The 13,068-nt window shown below is 48.8% G+C and overlaps 1 protein-coding gene across 2 annotated transcripts in view; it reads left to right on the top strand.

The window, feature by feature from the left end:
- KIAA1671 (KIAA1671 ortholog) overlaps positions 1-13,068 on the top strand; it is a 254,784-nt gene that overhangs the window by 103,139 nt on the left and 138,577 nt on the right. For both annotated transcript variants that reach the window (XM_073006862.1, XM_073006863.1), the window contains exon 6: positions 4,187-4,321. In XM_073006862.1, coding sequence (XP_072862963.1) covers positions 4,187-4,321 — 135 coding nt within the window. The remainder of the gene's footprint in view (positions 1-4,186; positions 4,322-13,068) is intronic.

Here is a 13,068-nt window from a genome sequence, read left to right as displayed (position 1 = left end):
TTTTTTTTTTTGGCAACAGCTTTATTGAGATATAATTCATGCCCCATACAATTTGCCCATTTAAAATACACAATTCAGTGGTTTTTACTGTATTCAAAGAGTAATGCAACCATCATGACTCTCAATTTTATTTTATTTTATTTTTTTTGAGAAAGGGTCTCACTCTTGTCACCCAGGCTGGAGGGCAGTGGCACGATACGACTCTCAATTTTAGAATATCTGTTTCATTGTTGAGACGGAGTCTTGCTCTGTTGCCCAGGCTGGAGTGCAGTGGCAAGATCTTGGCTCACTGCAACCTCTGCCTCCTGGGCTTAAGCAATTCTCCTGCCTCAGCCTCCTAAGTAGCTGGGATTACAAAGGTGCACGCCACCATGCCTGGCTATTTTTTTTTTTTTTTTTTTTTTTGAGACGGAGTCTTGCTCCGTCACCAGGCTGGAGTGCAGTGGCAAGATCTTGGCTCACTGCAACCTCTGCCTCCTGGGCTCAAGCAATTCTCCTGCCTCAGCCTCCTAAGTAGCTGGGATTACAGGTGCACGCCACCATGCCTGGCTATTTTTTTTTTTTTTTTTGAGACGGAGTCTTGCTCTATCACCAGGCTGGAGTGCAGTGGCGTGATCTTGGCTCACTGCAACCTCTGCCTCCTGGGTTCAAGCAATCCTCCTGCCTCAGCCTCCCGAGTAGCTGGGACTACAGGCATGCACCATCGGACCCAACTAATTTTTGTATTTTTAGTAGAGACAGGGTTTCACCATGTTGGCCAGGATGGTCTTGATCTCTTGACCTCGTGATCCACCCGCCTCAGCCTCCCAAAGTGCTGGGATTACAGGCGTGAGACACTGTGCCCGATGCCTGGCTAATTTTTTTGTATTTTTGGTAAAGATAGGGTTTCAGCATGTTGGCCAGGCTGGTCTTGAACTCCTGACCTGAAATGATCCGCCTGCCTCGGCCTCCCAAAGTGCAATTTTAGAATATCTTTATCACTGCCCTCCAGAAAACCCTGTACCCAGCGAGCAGTCACTCCAGATTCCCCGCCTTACCCTCCAGTCCTGGGCAGTCACTCATCTACTCTCTGACTCTGAGAGATTTGCCTATTCTGGATATTTCATATAAATGGAATCATACAGTATGTTGTCTTGTGACTGACTTCTTCCATTTAGTGTGATGTTTTCAAGACTCAACCATATCATAAACTGGATCAGGACTTTACTCCTTTTTTCTGCCTGAATAATATTCCATTATTTGGGTAGACCTTATTTTATCTCTCCATTTGTCTGTTGATGGGCATTTTGGTTGCTTCTACTTTTGACTCTTAAGAATAGTGCTGCTATGAACATTCATATACAAGTTTTTGTGCAAAGGTATGTTTTCATTTCTTTGAATATATACTGAGGAGTGGAATTGCTAGGTCATATGGTAACTTTAGTTTTCACTTTTGAGGAACTGTTAGACTGTGTTCCAAAGCAGCTGCACCATTTTACATTCCCCCCAGCAGTGCGTGAGGGTTCTAGTTTCTCTGGATCTTCACCAACAGTTCTTATTGTCTTTTTTTTTTTTTTTGAGACAGAGTCTCACTCTGTCGCCCAGGCTGGAGTGCACTGGTGCGATCTTGGCTCACTGCAAGCTCTGCCTCCTGGGTTTACACCATTCTCCTGCCTCAGCCTCCTGAGTAGCTGGGACTACAGGTGCCCACCTCCACACCCAGCTAATTTTTTGTATTTTTAGTAGAGATGGGGTTTCAGCATGTTAGCCAGGATGGTCTCGATCTCCCGACCTCGTGATCTGCCCACCTCGGCTTCCTGACATGCTGGGATTACAGGTGTGAGCTACCGCGCCCAGTCTATTGTCTGTGTTTTTTATGATAGCCGTCCTAGTAGGTTGGACCCAAAGTGGTATCTCATTGTGGTTTTGATTTCCATTTCCCTGGTGGTTAATAATGTTGAACATCTTTTCTTATGCTCGTTGGCCATTTGTATACATTCTTTGGAATGATGCCTATTCAGATTCTTTTTGAGTTGTTATTGTTCTTTATATATTCTGGATACGAGTGCTTTATCAGACATACGATTTGCAGATGTTTTCTCCCATTTTGTGGGTTTTCTTTTCCCTTTCTTTTTTTTTTTGAGACGGAGTCTCGTTCTGTTGCCCAGGCTGGAGTGCAGTGGCGTCATCTTGGCTCACAGCAACCTCCACCTCCTGGATTCAAGCAATTCACCTGCCTCAGCCTCCCGAGTTGCAAGGATTACAGGCTTGTGCCACCTCGCCCAGCTGATTTTTGTATTTTTAGTAGAAATGGGGTTTCATCATGTTGCCCAGGCTGGTCTTGAACTCCTGACCTCAAGTGATCCACCTGCCTTGGCCTCCCAAAGTGCTGGGATTACAGGCGTGAGCCACCACCACCATGCCCGGCCTCTTTTCCGTGTTTTTTTTTTTTTTTTTTTTTTTTTTTAGATGGTGTCTTACTCTATTGCCCAGGCTGGAGTGCAGTGGCGTGATCTCAGCTCACTGCAACCTCTACCTCTCGGGTTCAAGCTATTCTCCTGCCTCAGCCTTCCAAGTAGCTGGGATTATAGGGGTCTGCCACCATGCCTGGCTAATTTTTGTGTTTTTAGTAGAGATGGGGTTTCGCTGTGTTGGCCAGGCTGGTCTCAAACTCCTGACCTCAGGTGATCCACCTGCCTCGGTCTCCCAAAGTGCTGGGATTACAGGCATGAGCCACTGCGCCTGGCCTTCCCTTTCTTAATGGCACCCTTTAAAGCACAAAAGTTTTTAATTTGGAAGAAGTCTATTTTATCTATTCTACTTTTGTTGTTTATGCTTTTGGTATCATATATAAGAAACCACTGCCTAAACCTAGGTCTTGAAGATTTACACCTATATTTTCTTCTAAGAGTTTTCTAGCTTTAGCTCTTACCTTTAGGCCTTTGATCTATTTCAAGTTGATTTTGGTACATAGGATGTCAGATCTGTAGCATGTTTTGCAGGTAGAGTCTCAGCTTTGCTGATGGGGTGAAGAAAAGTGGGAGAGAATGGGGAGGAGAATGGAGGGCAACCCGAGGGTCTTGGCCTCCCCAGCTGGGGGATGGATGGGCAAAGTGGGGGAAGAGCAACTGTGGAGAGATGGAATCAAGAGGCGTGTTTTGAGCACGTGGATCTGAGGTGAGTGTGAGCTTCCAAGAGATGTTGAGTGAGCAGTGGGATCTCCAAGTCGAGTTCCAACACCGAGAAGCAGAATTGGCAGGCATCTGGGTGTAGATGGCATTTATTTAAAGCCATGGGGGGCGTGAAGAGAGATCCCAGAGGGAATGATGTAGCAAAAGGAGAAAAGGCTCTGCGGCTGGCCTGAGACATGTGGGGATACTGATCAAAAACAGCCAGGGGGTTAGGAGGAAAGCCAGAGGGTCTCTGAAGGCATCCAGAAAAGAGGCTGTGAGGGAAGGGATTAGAAATTTAGTCTTGCTCTTCCTGGTGCTGTGTGTTCTTAAGCAGGTCCCTCCCATCTCTGGGTCTTTCTTTCCTTGTCCACGCAGGGAGAGTGTGAAGCGTATAAAATATGCATCCTGGAGTCCTGGCCTGTGAATGTTTCCCCTATATATAACTAAGTGGAAAAAAACAGCAGGATTCCAAGTAGATGTACTGGAGGTGCTGTGCTGTGCATGCACCGTTTCTCTGTGCCTGTGCATGTGTGTTTGGGTGCATAAAGAGATGATTAAAATAAGGTCACCAAGAATGACCACTGGCAGTAATGAGGCCGGCCAGCATTTATGGAGGGCTCCCCAGATGCCAGGTATGGAGGAGGCTAGCTAGGGTAAGCCAAGCCAGGTGCCCAGGACTTGTGCACGTCTGCCCCCTGGTGGCTATACTGCGTCATGTACATTCCAAATGCTGTTTCTTAGCCCCTAGAAACTGGGTGCTGTTATCATGGTTCCTTTCCCAGATAGTTGAGGCTCAGAGAGAGATTAAGGCACCCACCTGAGGTCACACAGTTATTAAACGGCTGAGGCTGGGCCATTTGAACCCAGAGCTACTGCCCTACATGTTACCTCTGATCATTAAGGTGGGGGATTTCTGGGGGTTTAATTTTCTTCTTTGCGCTTTTTGGTACACAGTGGACTCTTGGCATAATATATTTTTTCCTGTAAATGAGAAGGCTCCCAGTAAAGTCCTTTTCTTGTGCTCTGTGTCTCAGGTGCTGCCACGGGACCTGGAGAAGGAGGATGCCCCCCAGGAGAAGGAGCGACCGCTCCAGCAGGTGTCCCCTGTGGCCTCGGTTCCCCGGAGAAGCCACAGCTTCTGTAAGGACAGGAGGAGCGGTCCCTTTGTGGTGAGTGATACCACACGGCTGGAGAGGATTGCACAGGGGGTGCTGGTTGCTGGACACTGCTGTGAATGTGGTTTTTGGAGCATCCGGACAGCCCAGGGCCCTGATGGGGTTGAGGGTAGCAGGCAAATGTCCAGGAATCTGCTGTCACCTGACTAGCTGTGTCGTGGTTCTTGATGTGGAGGGTGTCTGGTGGCTCTGCTGGGGAAACCGTCTTCCTCTTGAGTTTCCAGCCCAGCAATACCTGGCATGGAGTGGTTAAGGGAACGCACACTGGTGTTGGAAAGTCCTGGGTTCAAATCCCAGCACTGTCTCCTGTCAACCTCTTTGAGATTTCGAGTAATTTACTTAGTTTTGCTGCACTTCAATTTCTTTACCTGGAAAACAGGATGTTGATTCCTCCTTCTCTAACTCTGTTGTGAGGATGGAATAAAAGTGTGTGTGGGGCCCAGCACGTCATAAGGTACTTAGGAACTGACAGTCATGGTGGTAACAGGAGGCAGCAGAAAGCTGGTTCCAGAGCCAATTGCCTGGGTTCAAGTCCTGGATCTGCATACATCCATGTGTGACCTTGGGCTGACCTCTGGCTTCAGTTTCCTCATCTGTAGAATGGGGATAATGATAGTATCTACTTTACAGGGTGGATGTGGGGCTCAGAAGAGAGAACACATGAAGTGCTTAGCATGCTTCTGGGTACATAGCAAACAATAAGCGTCATCGTCACATAATTATTACTGTTGCTGTTACTGGTATGATTGTCCTTGTTTTCACGTCTCCCTCTGGCTTTTGCTTATCTCTGTGTCCTTGTGCCCTCTTCCCCCTCATCCTGTTTCCTTACTTGTGAAAGGAGATGAGTATACACTGAGCAGGCCCCAGGGGCAGCTGCCCCCTCCAGAGCCTCAGTGTACCCACGTGGGTTCCAGGACTTCGCCACCTTCATTGAGTTTCTTTTCTGACTTTAGTTCCATGCTGTTTGGAGTTTTGCACTTGCTCATAAAGCCCCTTCCCGGCCCAGGTCCTATACAGGGGCATCAAAGACAGGGCTCCTAAGGCAGCGATGCTTCTGCTCACAAGGGCCTCTTTGGTTGCTCAGCTCCATAAGCTTCAGGGAGACCTAGGTCTGGTCTCACGTTTTGGAGACATACGATTTTGCACTGAAGCTCCATTGAGAGTCCATCCCTTCCAGTTTTATGGCCACGGGCAAGAAACTTTGCTTCTCTGAACCTCAGTTTCCATTTCTGTAAAATGGGGGTGAAGAAGGTACCCTGGCATAGTTCGTGCTAGGAGCGATGCAGAATAGCCACAACATGTGCCCGACCATGGGGCTGGGGGAGACGGGCCGAGGAGGAACTCGGATCCCAGCTAGGTGTTTACTGAGCAGCCCGGGAATTTTCCTCGAGGATCCAGATCCTAGCCAAAGATTCACACACATTTGAAACCTGCCTGGATTTTCTGATAAACATTCCCTTCCATTGTCTTCTTTCTCAGCCATTTCTCCAGTCCCTCTCAGATAGCTCTGACTTAGCTTATCTGATTGTACTTGAACTTTTGTGTGTGTGTGTGTGTGTGTGTGCGCGCGCGCGCAGACAAAGGTGATGGGGAAAGAAGCATTTTAAACCTGTCTTTTTAGAGTCTCTGCTTGCTGGCATCCTCCTTGGTCGTCTGGCTCCTCCTTTTTCACTCTCTGTCATTGAAGAGCTTTTGTCCTTGGAGTCCTCAGGCAGCTTGCCTTGGCTCTATCCTTCTGGTCTCTGAGGCCCCTGCCCCACTCTTGCCTGCTTGATTTCCTCTCCTCCAGAGGTAGGTGGATGGAGGCACTTAGCATGAACCGGAGAGTGCTGGGGCCTCAGACCTCATTTCACTGCTTCTGGGACTCATACCTGCAATTCTGGGGAGTGGCCACAAGGAGGAGGTGGTGTTCAGCTCCTACCCTGGTGGCTCCAACAGCCCATCCCAGAGGGACCTTTTAGTAATGGGCTCTGGAGGCTGAAAGAAGTGGCTTTACGTTCCAACTCTGCCACTGTGACCTTGGGCAGGTGACTTCATGGACCTCACTAAATACCAGTTTTTTCTTCTGTAAGATAAGGATAGTTCTCTATGACCTCAAGAGTATTTTTGTGAGTAGTAAATGAGATCACTCAGCACATAGTAAATTCTTAATGTCTCAGCTGCAGTGGTAGCTTTTCCTTCTTTCTCCCTCTTTCCTTCCTCCTTTCCTGATCCTTTCCATCTCTTCTACTTTCCCTTCCCTTTCTCTTCCTCCTCCTCCCCTTCTTCTCCTCTTCCTTTTTTTTCTCACCTGTCCAATTCTTTTTATAAAAGGGGAAAGTAAGGCCAGGAGAGAGGACCTGACTTAACCAGGGTGACCCAGCAGAGGAGGGCTGGGGTCCTGAGCCCCTGGTGGCTGTCTCTGCTCCTCTGGAAATTGGTCATACATGCATTTTGTGTCTCATGAGGTGTTTTAAGAGATTCACTGTGTCTGCTACGATTCCCATCACTGCTTTGATGAATGACTTTGTGCTGTTGTTTTCCCGTTTAAGTTCACGTTCATCTTCATTTTTTAGCCTCTCAGGCCTTGTCAATTCCTACTTCAGCCTCATATTAGAGACCATGAATCCTATTTTGCAGAGCAGGAAAGTGAGGCTCAGAGGGGTTCAACCCCTTGCCCAAGGCCACACAGTTAGCAGCTGGGGGAGCTGGAATGGAAAAGGGGCCTATCTTGCTCCAGCCTTGGCCCCAGGCCCTTCCCGCCATGGGCCTGTGGTTTTGGCCTGTGGCCAACCCCTGCCAGCCCCTGCCAGCTCCTCTCTCCCCTGGGCCTGCAGCACTCCGTGCATTAGCTGCATGAGGAAACAAGACACCCTGAGCCCTGGGACTCCTCCTGGAGCTGAGAATGTGATATTTGCTCAGCCTGGGGTTAGCCATCAGCTGCTCTATTGCTGCTGTCTTCCAGAGGGTGCCTGGGACCTGCCAGGCTGATACCCTGCTGATTTGCATAGCCCTGCCCACGGTTGCTGAACTGCAGACCCTGCCACTTGCTAGAGGCCTTGAGCAAGTGAGTTTACCACTTGAGGCCTCACTTTTCCTCCTCTATAAAGTGGATAATGATAGCAATAACAAAGCCTAACACTTACTATCCTTACATGTAGTGTAGATACTACTATTGTTTCCGCTTCACAGATGGGCAAACTGAGTCTCAGAGCCATTAAGTGTCTCTTCCAAGTTCTGGGTCTGCAGTCCATGCTCTTAAGTGTCTGCTGAACTTTCCACTCCTCTTGCATGGTAGCCCGGTGGGAGGACAGAGCCCAAATGAGATGATGCTTACAAAGCTCTTAGCACAGTGCCTGACAACGAGAAATGGCTTAGTAAATCATAGCGGCTATTATTATTATTTGAGATGGAGTCTTGCTCTGCCGCCCAGGCTGGAGTGCAGTGGCACAATCTTGATTCACTGCAGCCTCTGCCTCCTGGGTTCAAGTGATTCTCATGCCTCAGCCTCCCGAGTAACTGGGACTACAGGCGTGCACCACCACGCCTGGCTAATTTTTGTATTTTTAGTAGAGATAGGGTTTGCCATGTTGGCCAGGCTGGTCTGAAACACCTGATCTCAAGTTTTCCACCAGCCTTGGTTTCCCAAAGTGCTGAGATTACAGACGTGAGCCACCACACCCGGCCTGTTATTATTTTATTACTATTTGCTGCCAGTTTTTTTTTTTTTTTTCTGTGCTCTCCCGAAGAGCCGATGGGAAAGACAAACATCCATAGCCTTAGAAGTTTTTCTGCAGTTGAGGAAACAGCCCTAGCGCAGGGAAGTGTCTTGTGTATGGTCCTGTGGCCTCCAGAGGCAGAGCTGGGGCTGGAGTTCAGTCTTTGTGACTCCTTGGCCAGTGCTCACCATTTCTTCCCATCTCCTTTGTTCCTTTCAGGGTTCCCCTCAGGACCTCGAGTCCACATGGCGAATCCAAGTCCTGTGTCAGGCCTCCTCCCTGCTCTTTTCCCCAGGAAGTGAGCTTTGGTCTGCATTTTCGCAGGAAACATAAAACACAGTGACTCAGTTGTGGACCGTGACCTTGAGTCACAGTTAACCATGGAGGCCCATCTTGTGACAATGAAGTCACAGATTCACCAGCTGGGAGGCTTCCCTGCAATGGACCAGGGGGAGAGCCTCTGGCAGTCTCTAGAATTTTCTCCCAATCCCCCAAACCTATTGGTCAGCATATGCTGGCTCATTTAGTCTTGAGTTTATTTCTTTTTGGACCTACTATGCGCCAGGCCCTGCATGATGGGGCCTGGAGATTTTCTCCGTCAGCCTCCGAAGATGACCTGGGAGGGTCCAGTCAGGTGCGGGAAGTAGGAGGAGAGACATTTGGGACTGAGAACTCACACAGGCAAAGCGGGGTGCTTGGGGGACACTGGAGAGCCAAGTTGGGCTGAGGTAGTGTTTAGGGATTTTGGTCCTTTTTTTGACAAGTATTTGTCTGCATGTGGTAAGTGCTATGCTGGGCAGTGGGCTATAGTTATGACCAAGGCATAGACAATTAAGAAGGTAGGTAAATAGGCCAGTTGCAGTGGCTCATGCCTTTAATTCCAGCAGTTGGGGAGGCCGAGGTGGGCGGATCACAAGGTCAGGAGTTCGAGACCAGCCTGGGCAACATGGTGAAACCCTGTTTCTACTAAAATACAAAAAAAAAAAAAAAAAAAAAATTAGATGGGCATGGTGGTGCGTGCCTGTAATCCCAGCTACTCGGGAGGCTGAGGCAGGAGAATCACTTGATCCCAGCTACTCAGGAGTCTGAGGCGGGAAAATCGCTTGAACCGGGAAGGCGGAGGTTATAGTGAGCTGAGTTCGCACCACTGCACTCCAACCTGGGCAACAGAGTGAGGCTCCATCTCAAAAAAAGAAGATAGGGGCCAGGCACAGTGGCTCATGCCTGTAATCCCAGCACTTTGGGAGGCCGAGGTAGGTAGATCACAAGGTCAGGAGATTGAGACCATCCTGGCTAACACAGTGAAACCCCGTCTCTACTAAAAATACAAAAAATTAGCCGGGTGTGGTGGCAGCGCCTGTGGTCCCAGCTACTCGGGAGGCTGAGGCAGGAGAATGGTGTGAACCCAGGAGGCGGAGCTTGCAGTGAGCTGAGATCGAGCCCACTGCACTCCAGCCTGGGCAACAGAGTGAGACGCCATCTCAAAAAAAAAAAAAGAAGAAGGTAGGTAAATAATTGCAGTGGTCTCTAATAGCTACTTTTTTTTTTTTTTCTTAAACAGCAGAAATTTACTTTCTCACAGTTACAGAGGCTAGAAGTCCAAGATGAAGGAGCTGGCAAGGCTGGCTTCTTATGAGGCTCCTCTCCGTGGCTGACAGCTGTGTCCTTCCTTTGTCTTCACATAGCCTCTTCCGTGTGTGCAGGGTGGAAGGTGGGGGATAGGTAGATGTCTCTGGTCTCTCTTCCTCTTCATTTGCAAGTTTACTATAAAAGATAAGCTGTAGAAGCAGAGATGCATAGAGCGAGGTATGGGGGAGAGAGCGCAGAGCTTCCATGCCCTCCCTGGGCACGCCACCCTCCCCTATGTTCAGGTATCCAGAAGCTCTGTAATAGCTACTGTTTATTGAACGTTTACTATATGTCAGGCATCATGTCATGTGCTTTAATTTAAGTTAAGTTTGTGTAAAGTCTCCCTGGAGGAGGGAGGGGGTGTCTCCACCTGGGGAGGGCTAGCAGAGAAGCAGGAGTTCAAGACTGAGGAGTCTGAGTTCTAAGTCTTGAAGGCTGAACAGATGTTTGCCAGGTAACTATGGTCTAGGGAAGAGTGATTTGCCCCTGATGGAGGGGACAGCGTGGGCAGAGGTTTAGAGGCATAAAGTTGTGCTCTATACAATGGACGCCATCTGGGGTCCTTTAAACTTTACTTCCGCGTGACCTTCCTGGACACCCACAGGGTTTGGTTTAATGCTGAACTCAGACTTTCCCACATCTCTCACTGGTGAAACTGGCCCTTTGCTTCTGAGGCTGGTGCTGCGTCATCGTCATGCTGGCATCTTTGTACGCAGGATCTGCCAGGGCAAAGGTTGGGAGGTTGGAGCGCATTTGGACCTGATGGCTTTGTCAGGATTCTGCTGACAGCAGTGGTAGTCCTTGTGAGTGTAATCAACTTGAAATAAATGGGAGCTTGTGAGGTAGACCCCACCAAGAACATATCCTGGATGCTAGTTAGAGATTCCCTTTAGATTTCAGTAGGTTGACAGGCAGTCCAAATGAGAAGGAAACAATCAAAATGAAAGACTCCACAAGGCCTGCTGAAAGTAACTAATCAAAGGTCGTGACTGAAGAAACAAGTTGCAGGCCAGGCACGGTGGCTCATGCCTGTCATCCAGTCACTCAGGAGGCCGAGATAGGAGGATTGCTTGAGGCCAGGAGTTCAGACCAGCCTGGGCTGACTCCAAAACAATGGATAAATAAAAATTTAAAAACTAGCCATGGTAGCCCACTGAGATACTTATTTTCATTTCCCTAATGACGAATGATTTTGAGTGTCTTTTCATGTGCCAAATGACCAGTTGTATATCTTTTTGGCAGAAATGTCCATTCAAGTCCTTTGCCCATTTTTGAATCAGATTGTTTTTTCTTTGTTGTTGAGTTGTAGGAATACATACATACATATATATATGGGGGGGGGGACAGACAGACAGGCAGACAGACAGGATCTGGCTCTGTTGCCCAGGCTGGAGTGCAGTCGCATGATCTCGGCTCGCTGCAACACCTCCTGAGCTCAAGCCATCCTCCCACCTCAGCTTCCCAAGTAGCTGGGACTACAGGCACGTGCCACCATGCCAGCTAATTTTTTTTTTTTTTTTTTTTTTGTATTTTTGGTAGAGACGGGCTTTTGCCATATTGCCCAGGCTGGTCTGGAACTCCTGAGCTCAAGTGTTCCTCCTACCTCGGTCTCCCAAAGTGCTGGGATTATAGGCATGAGCCATCACACCCAGTGGAATATTTTTTATATATATTCTGGCTATTAATCCCATATCAGATATTTACAAATACTTTTTCCCATTCTGTGGGCTGTGTTTTCACTCTTTTGATGATGTTCTTTGATACACAAAATTTATAACTTTGATGAAGTTTGATGACACCCAACTTTTTCTTTTGTTGCCTGGAAAAGGATTTTTAAAATTGAAGTGTGATACAGAAAAGAACTCATATCCTAAGCCAGATGGCCTGGATTTAAATCCCAACTCTGCTACTTATCAGCTATGTGACTTTGAGTGGACTGACATCTCTGTGCCTCAGTTTCCCCATCTCCGAGACTGGGCGCATAACAGAGCCTACTTGTTAGAAATGCGGTGAAGTGGCTGGGTGCAGTTGCTCACTCCTGTAATCCCAGCACTTTGGGAGGCCGAGGCGGGCGGATCACGAGGTCAGGAGATCGAGCCCTGACCAACATGGTGAAACGCCGTCTGTACTAAAAAATTAGCTGGGCATGGTGGCAGGTGCCTATAATCCCAGCTACTCAGGAGGATAAGTCAGCAGAATTGCTTGAACCCGGGAGGTGGAGTTGCAGTGACCTGAGATCGTGCCACTGCACTCCAGCCTGGTGACAGAGCGAGACTGTCTTAAAAAAAAAAAAAAGAAATGCAGTGAAGTGGGCTGAGCTCCTATGCACAAGGCGCGATGAGCTGTGCCTGACACCTAGTAGGCGCTTTGTAAGTGTTGGCTGTTGTTGCTGTGACTATGTTAGATACTGAGTTTCTATGTGGCAGACGCTGTGCTAAGCACTGCGCAAACCCTATCCTATTATCCGTCTTCATACTCCCCACATACTACATGAAGTTCCATTTCCTGGCACTTTTCCCTTAACTGACTTCACTATATTCATTGAAGTGCCAAGAAGATGGCCATTTAAGAGATTCTGAACCTGAGGCTCAGAGAGGGGAGGTGACTGGCCCAGCAACACGCAGTGAAGAAACAGTGGTGGCTGCACTGAATCCAGACCTGTGGACTTATCCCTTGCAACCTGGGAGGAGAAAGGGTGTCTCTAGTGGGGCAGGATCCCCAGGTGGAAGAAGAACCGCTGGCTTCGGTTTCAGCAGTGCCACCTGGAGCTCTGGGGCTCTGTGGGCTCCCAGGGACCAAGGCCACGCAGGGCCCCCAGCTGGATGCCAACCGACCCGCAGGAGAGAGATGAGTGAATGACAGGGACACTGTTCTCCTTGCAAAGCCTCCCTCGTGGGGCTAGGCCAGCATCCTAACGCGCGCGCGCCCCCTGGTGGAACAGCGCGAGATTGCGAGCGCTAGAGTCCCCCTCGCTGTTGGAAGGAGACCTAAAGAGTGTTAACCTTTTCCACCTGTTAACCCCTTATCCTACAACTCACTGCCGCCATCTCATAGATGAGGAAAACGGAGGCCCAGAAGGGTAACGTCACATGTCCAGTACGCTCTGCCGGGCTTTTTTTTTTTTTTTTGAGACAGGTTCTCACTCTGTTGCCCATGCAGAAGTGCAATGGCACAGTCATGGCTCACAGCAGCTTCAACCTGGGCTCAAGCGATCCTCCTGCCTCGGCCTGCCAAGTACCTAGGACCACAGGCATGCGCCAGCATGTTGGCTCATTTTTGTATTTTTTGTAGAGACAGGGTTTCGCCATGTTGCCCAGGCTGGTCTTGAACTTGAGCTATCCATCTGCCCGGGTCTCCCAAAGTGCTGGTATTACAGGCATGAGGTACCACACCCAGCCTCATCCCTCCTTGGAG

This window comes from Chlorocebus sabaeus, chromosome 19, assembly GCF_047675955.1.
Source record: "Chlorocebus sabaeus isolate Y175 chromosome 19, mChlSab1.0.hap1, whole genome shotgun sequence".
In the NCBI taxonomy this organism is placed as follows: domain Eukaryota; kingdom Metazoa; phylum Chordata; class Mammalia; order Primates; family Cercopithecidae; genus Chlorocebus; species Chlorocebus sabaeus.
The sequence above is the reverse complement of the archived record's forward strand: the minus strand, read 5'-3'. Positions and strand labels throughout refer to the sequence as shown.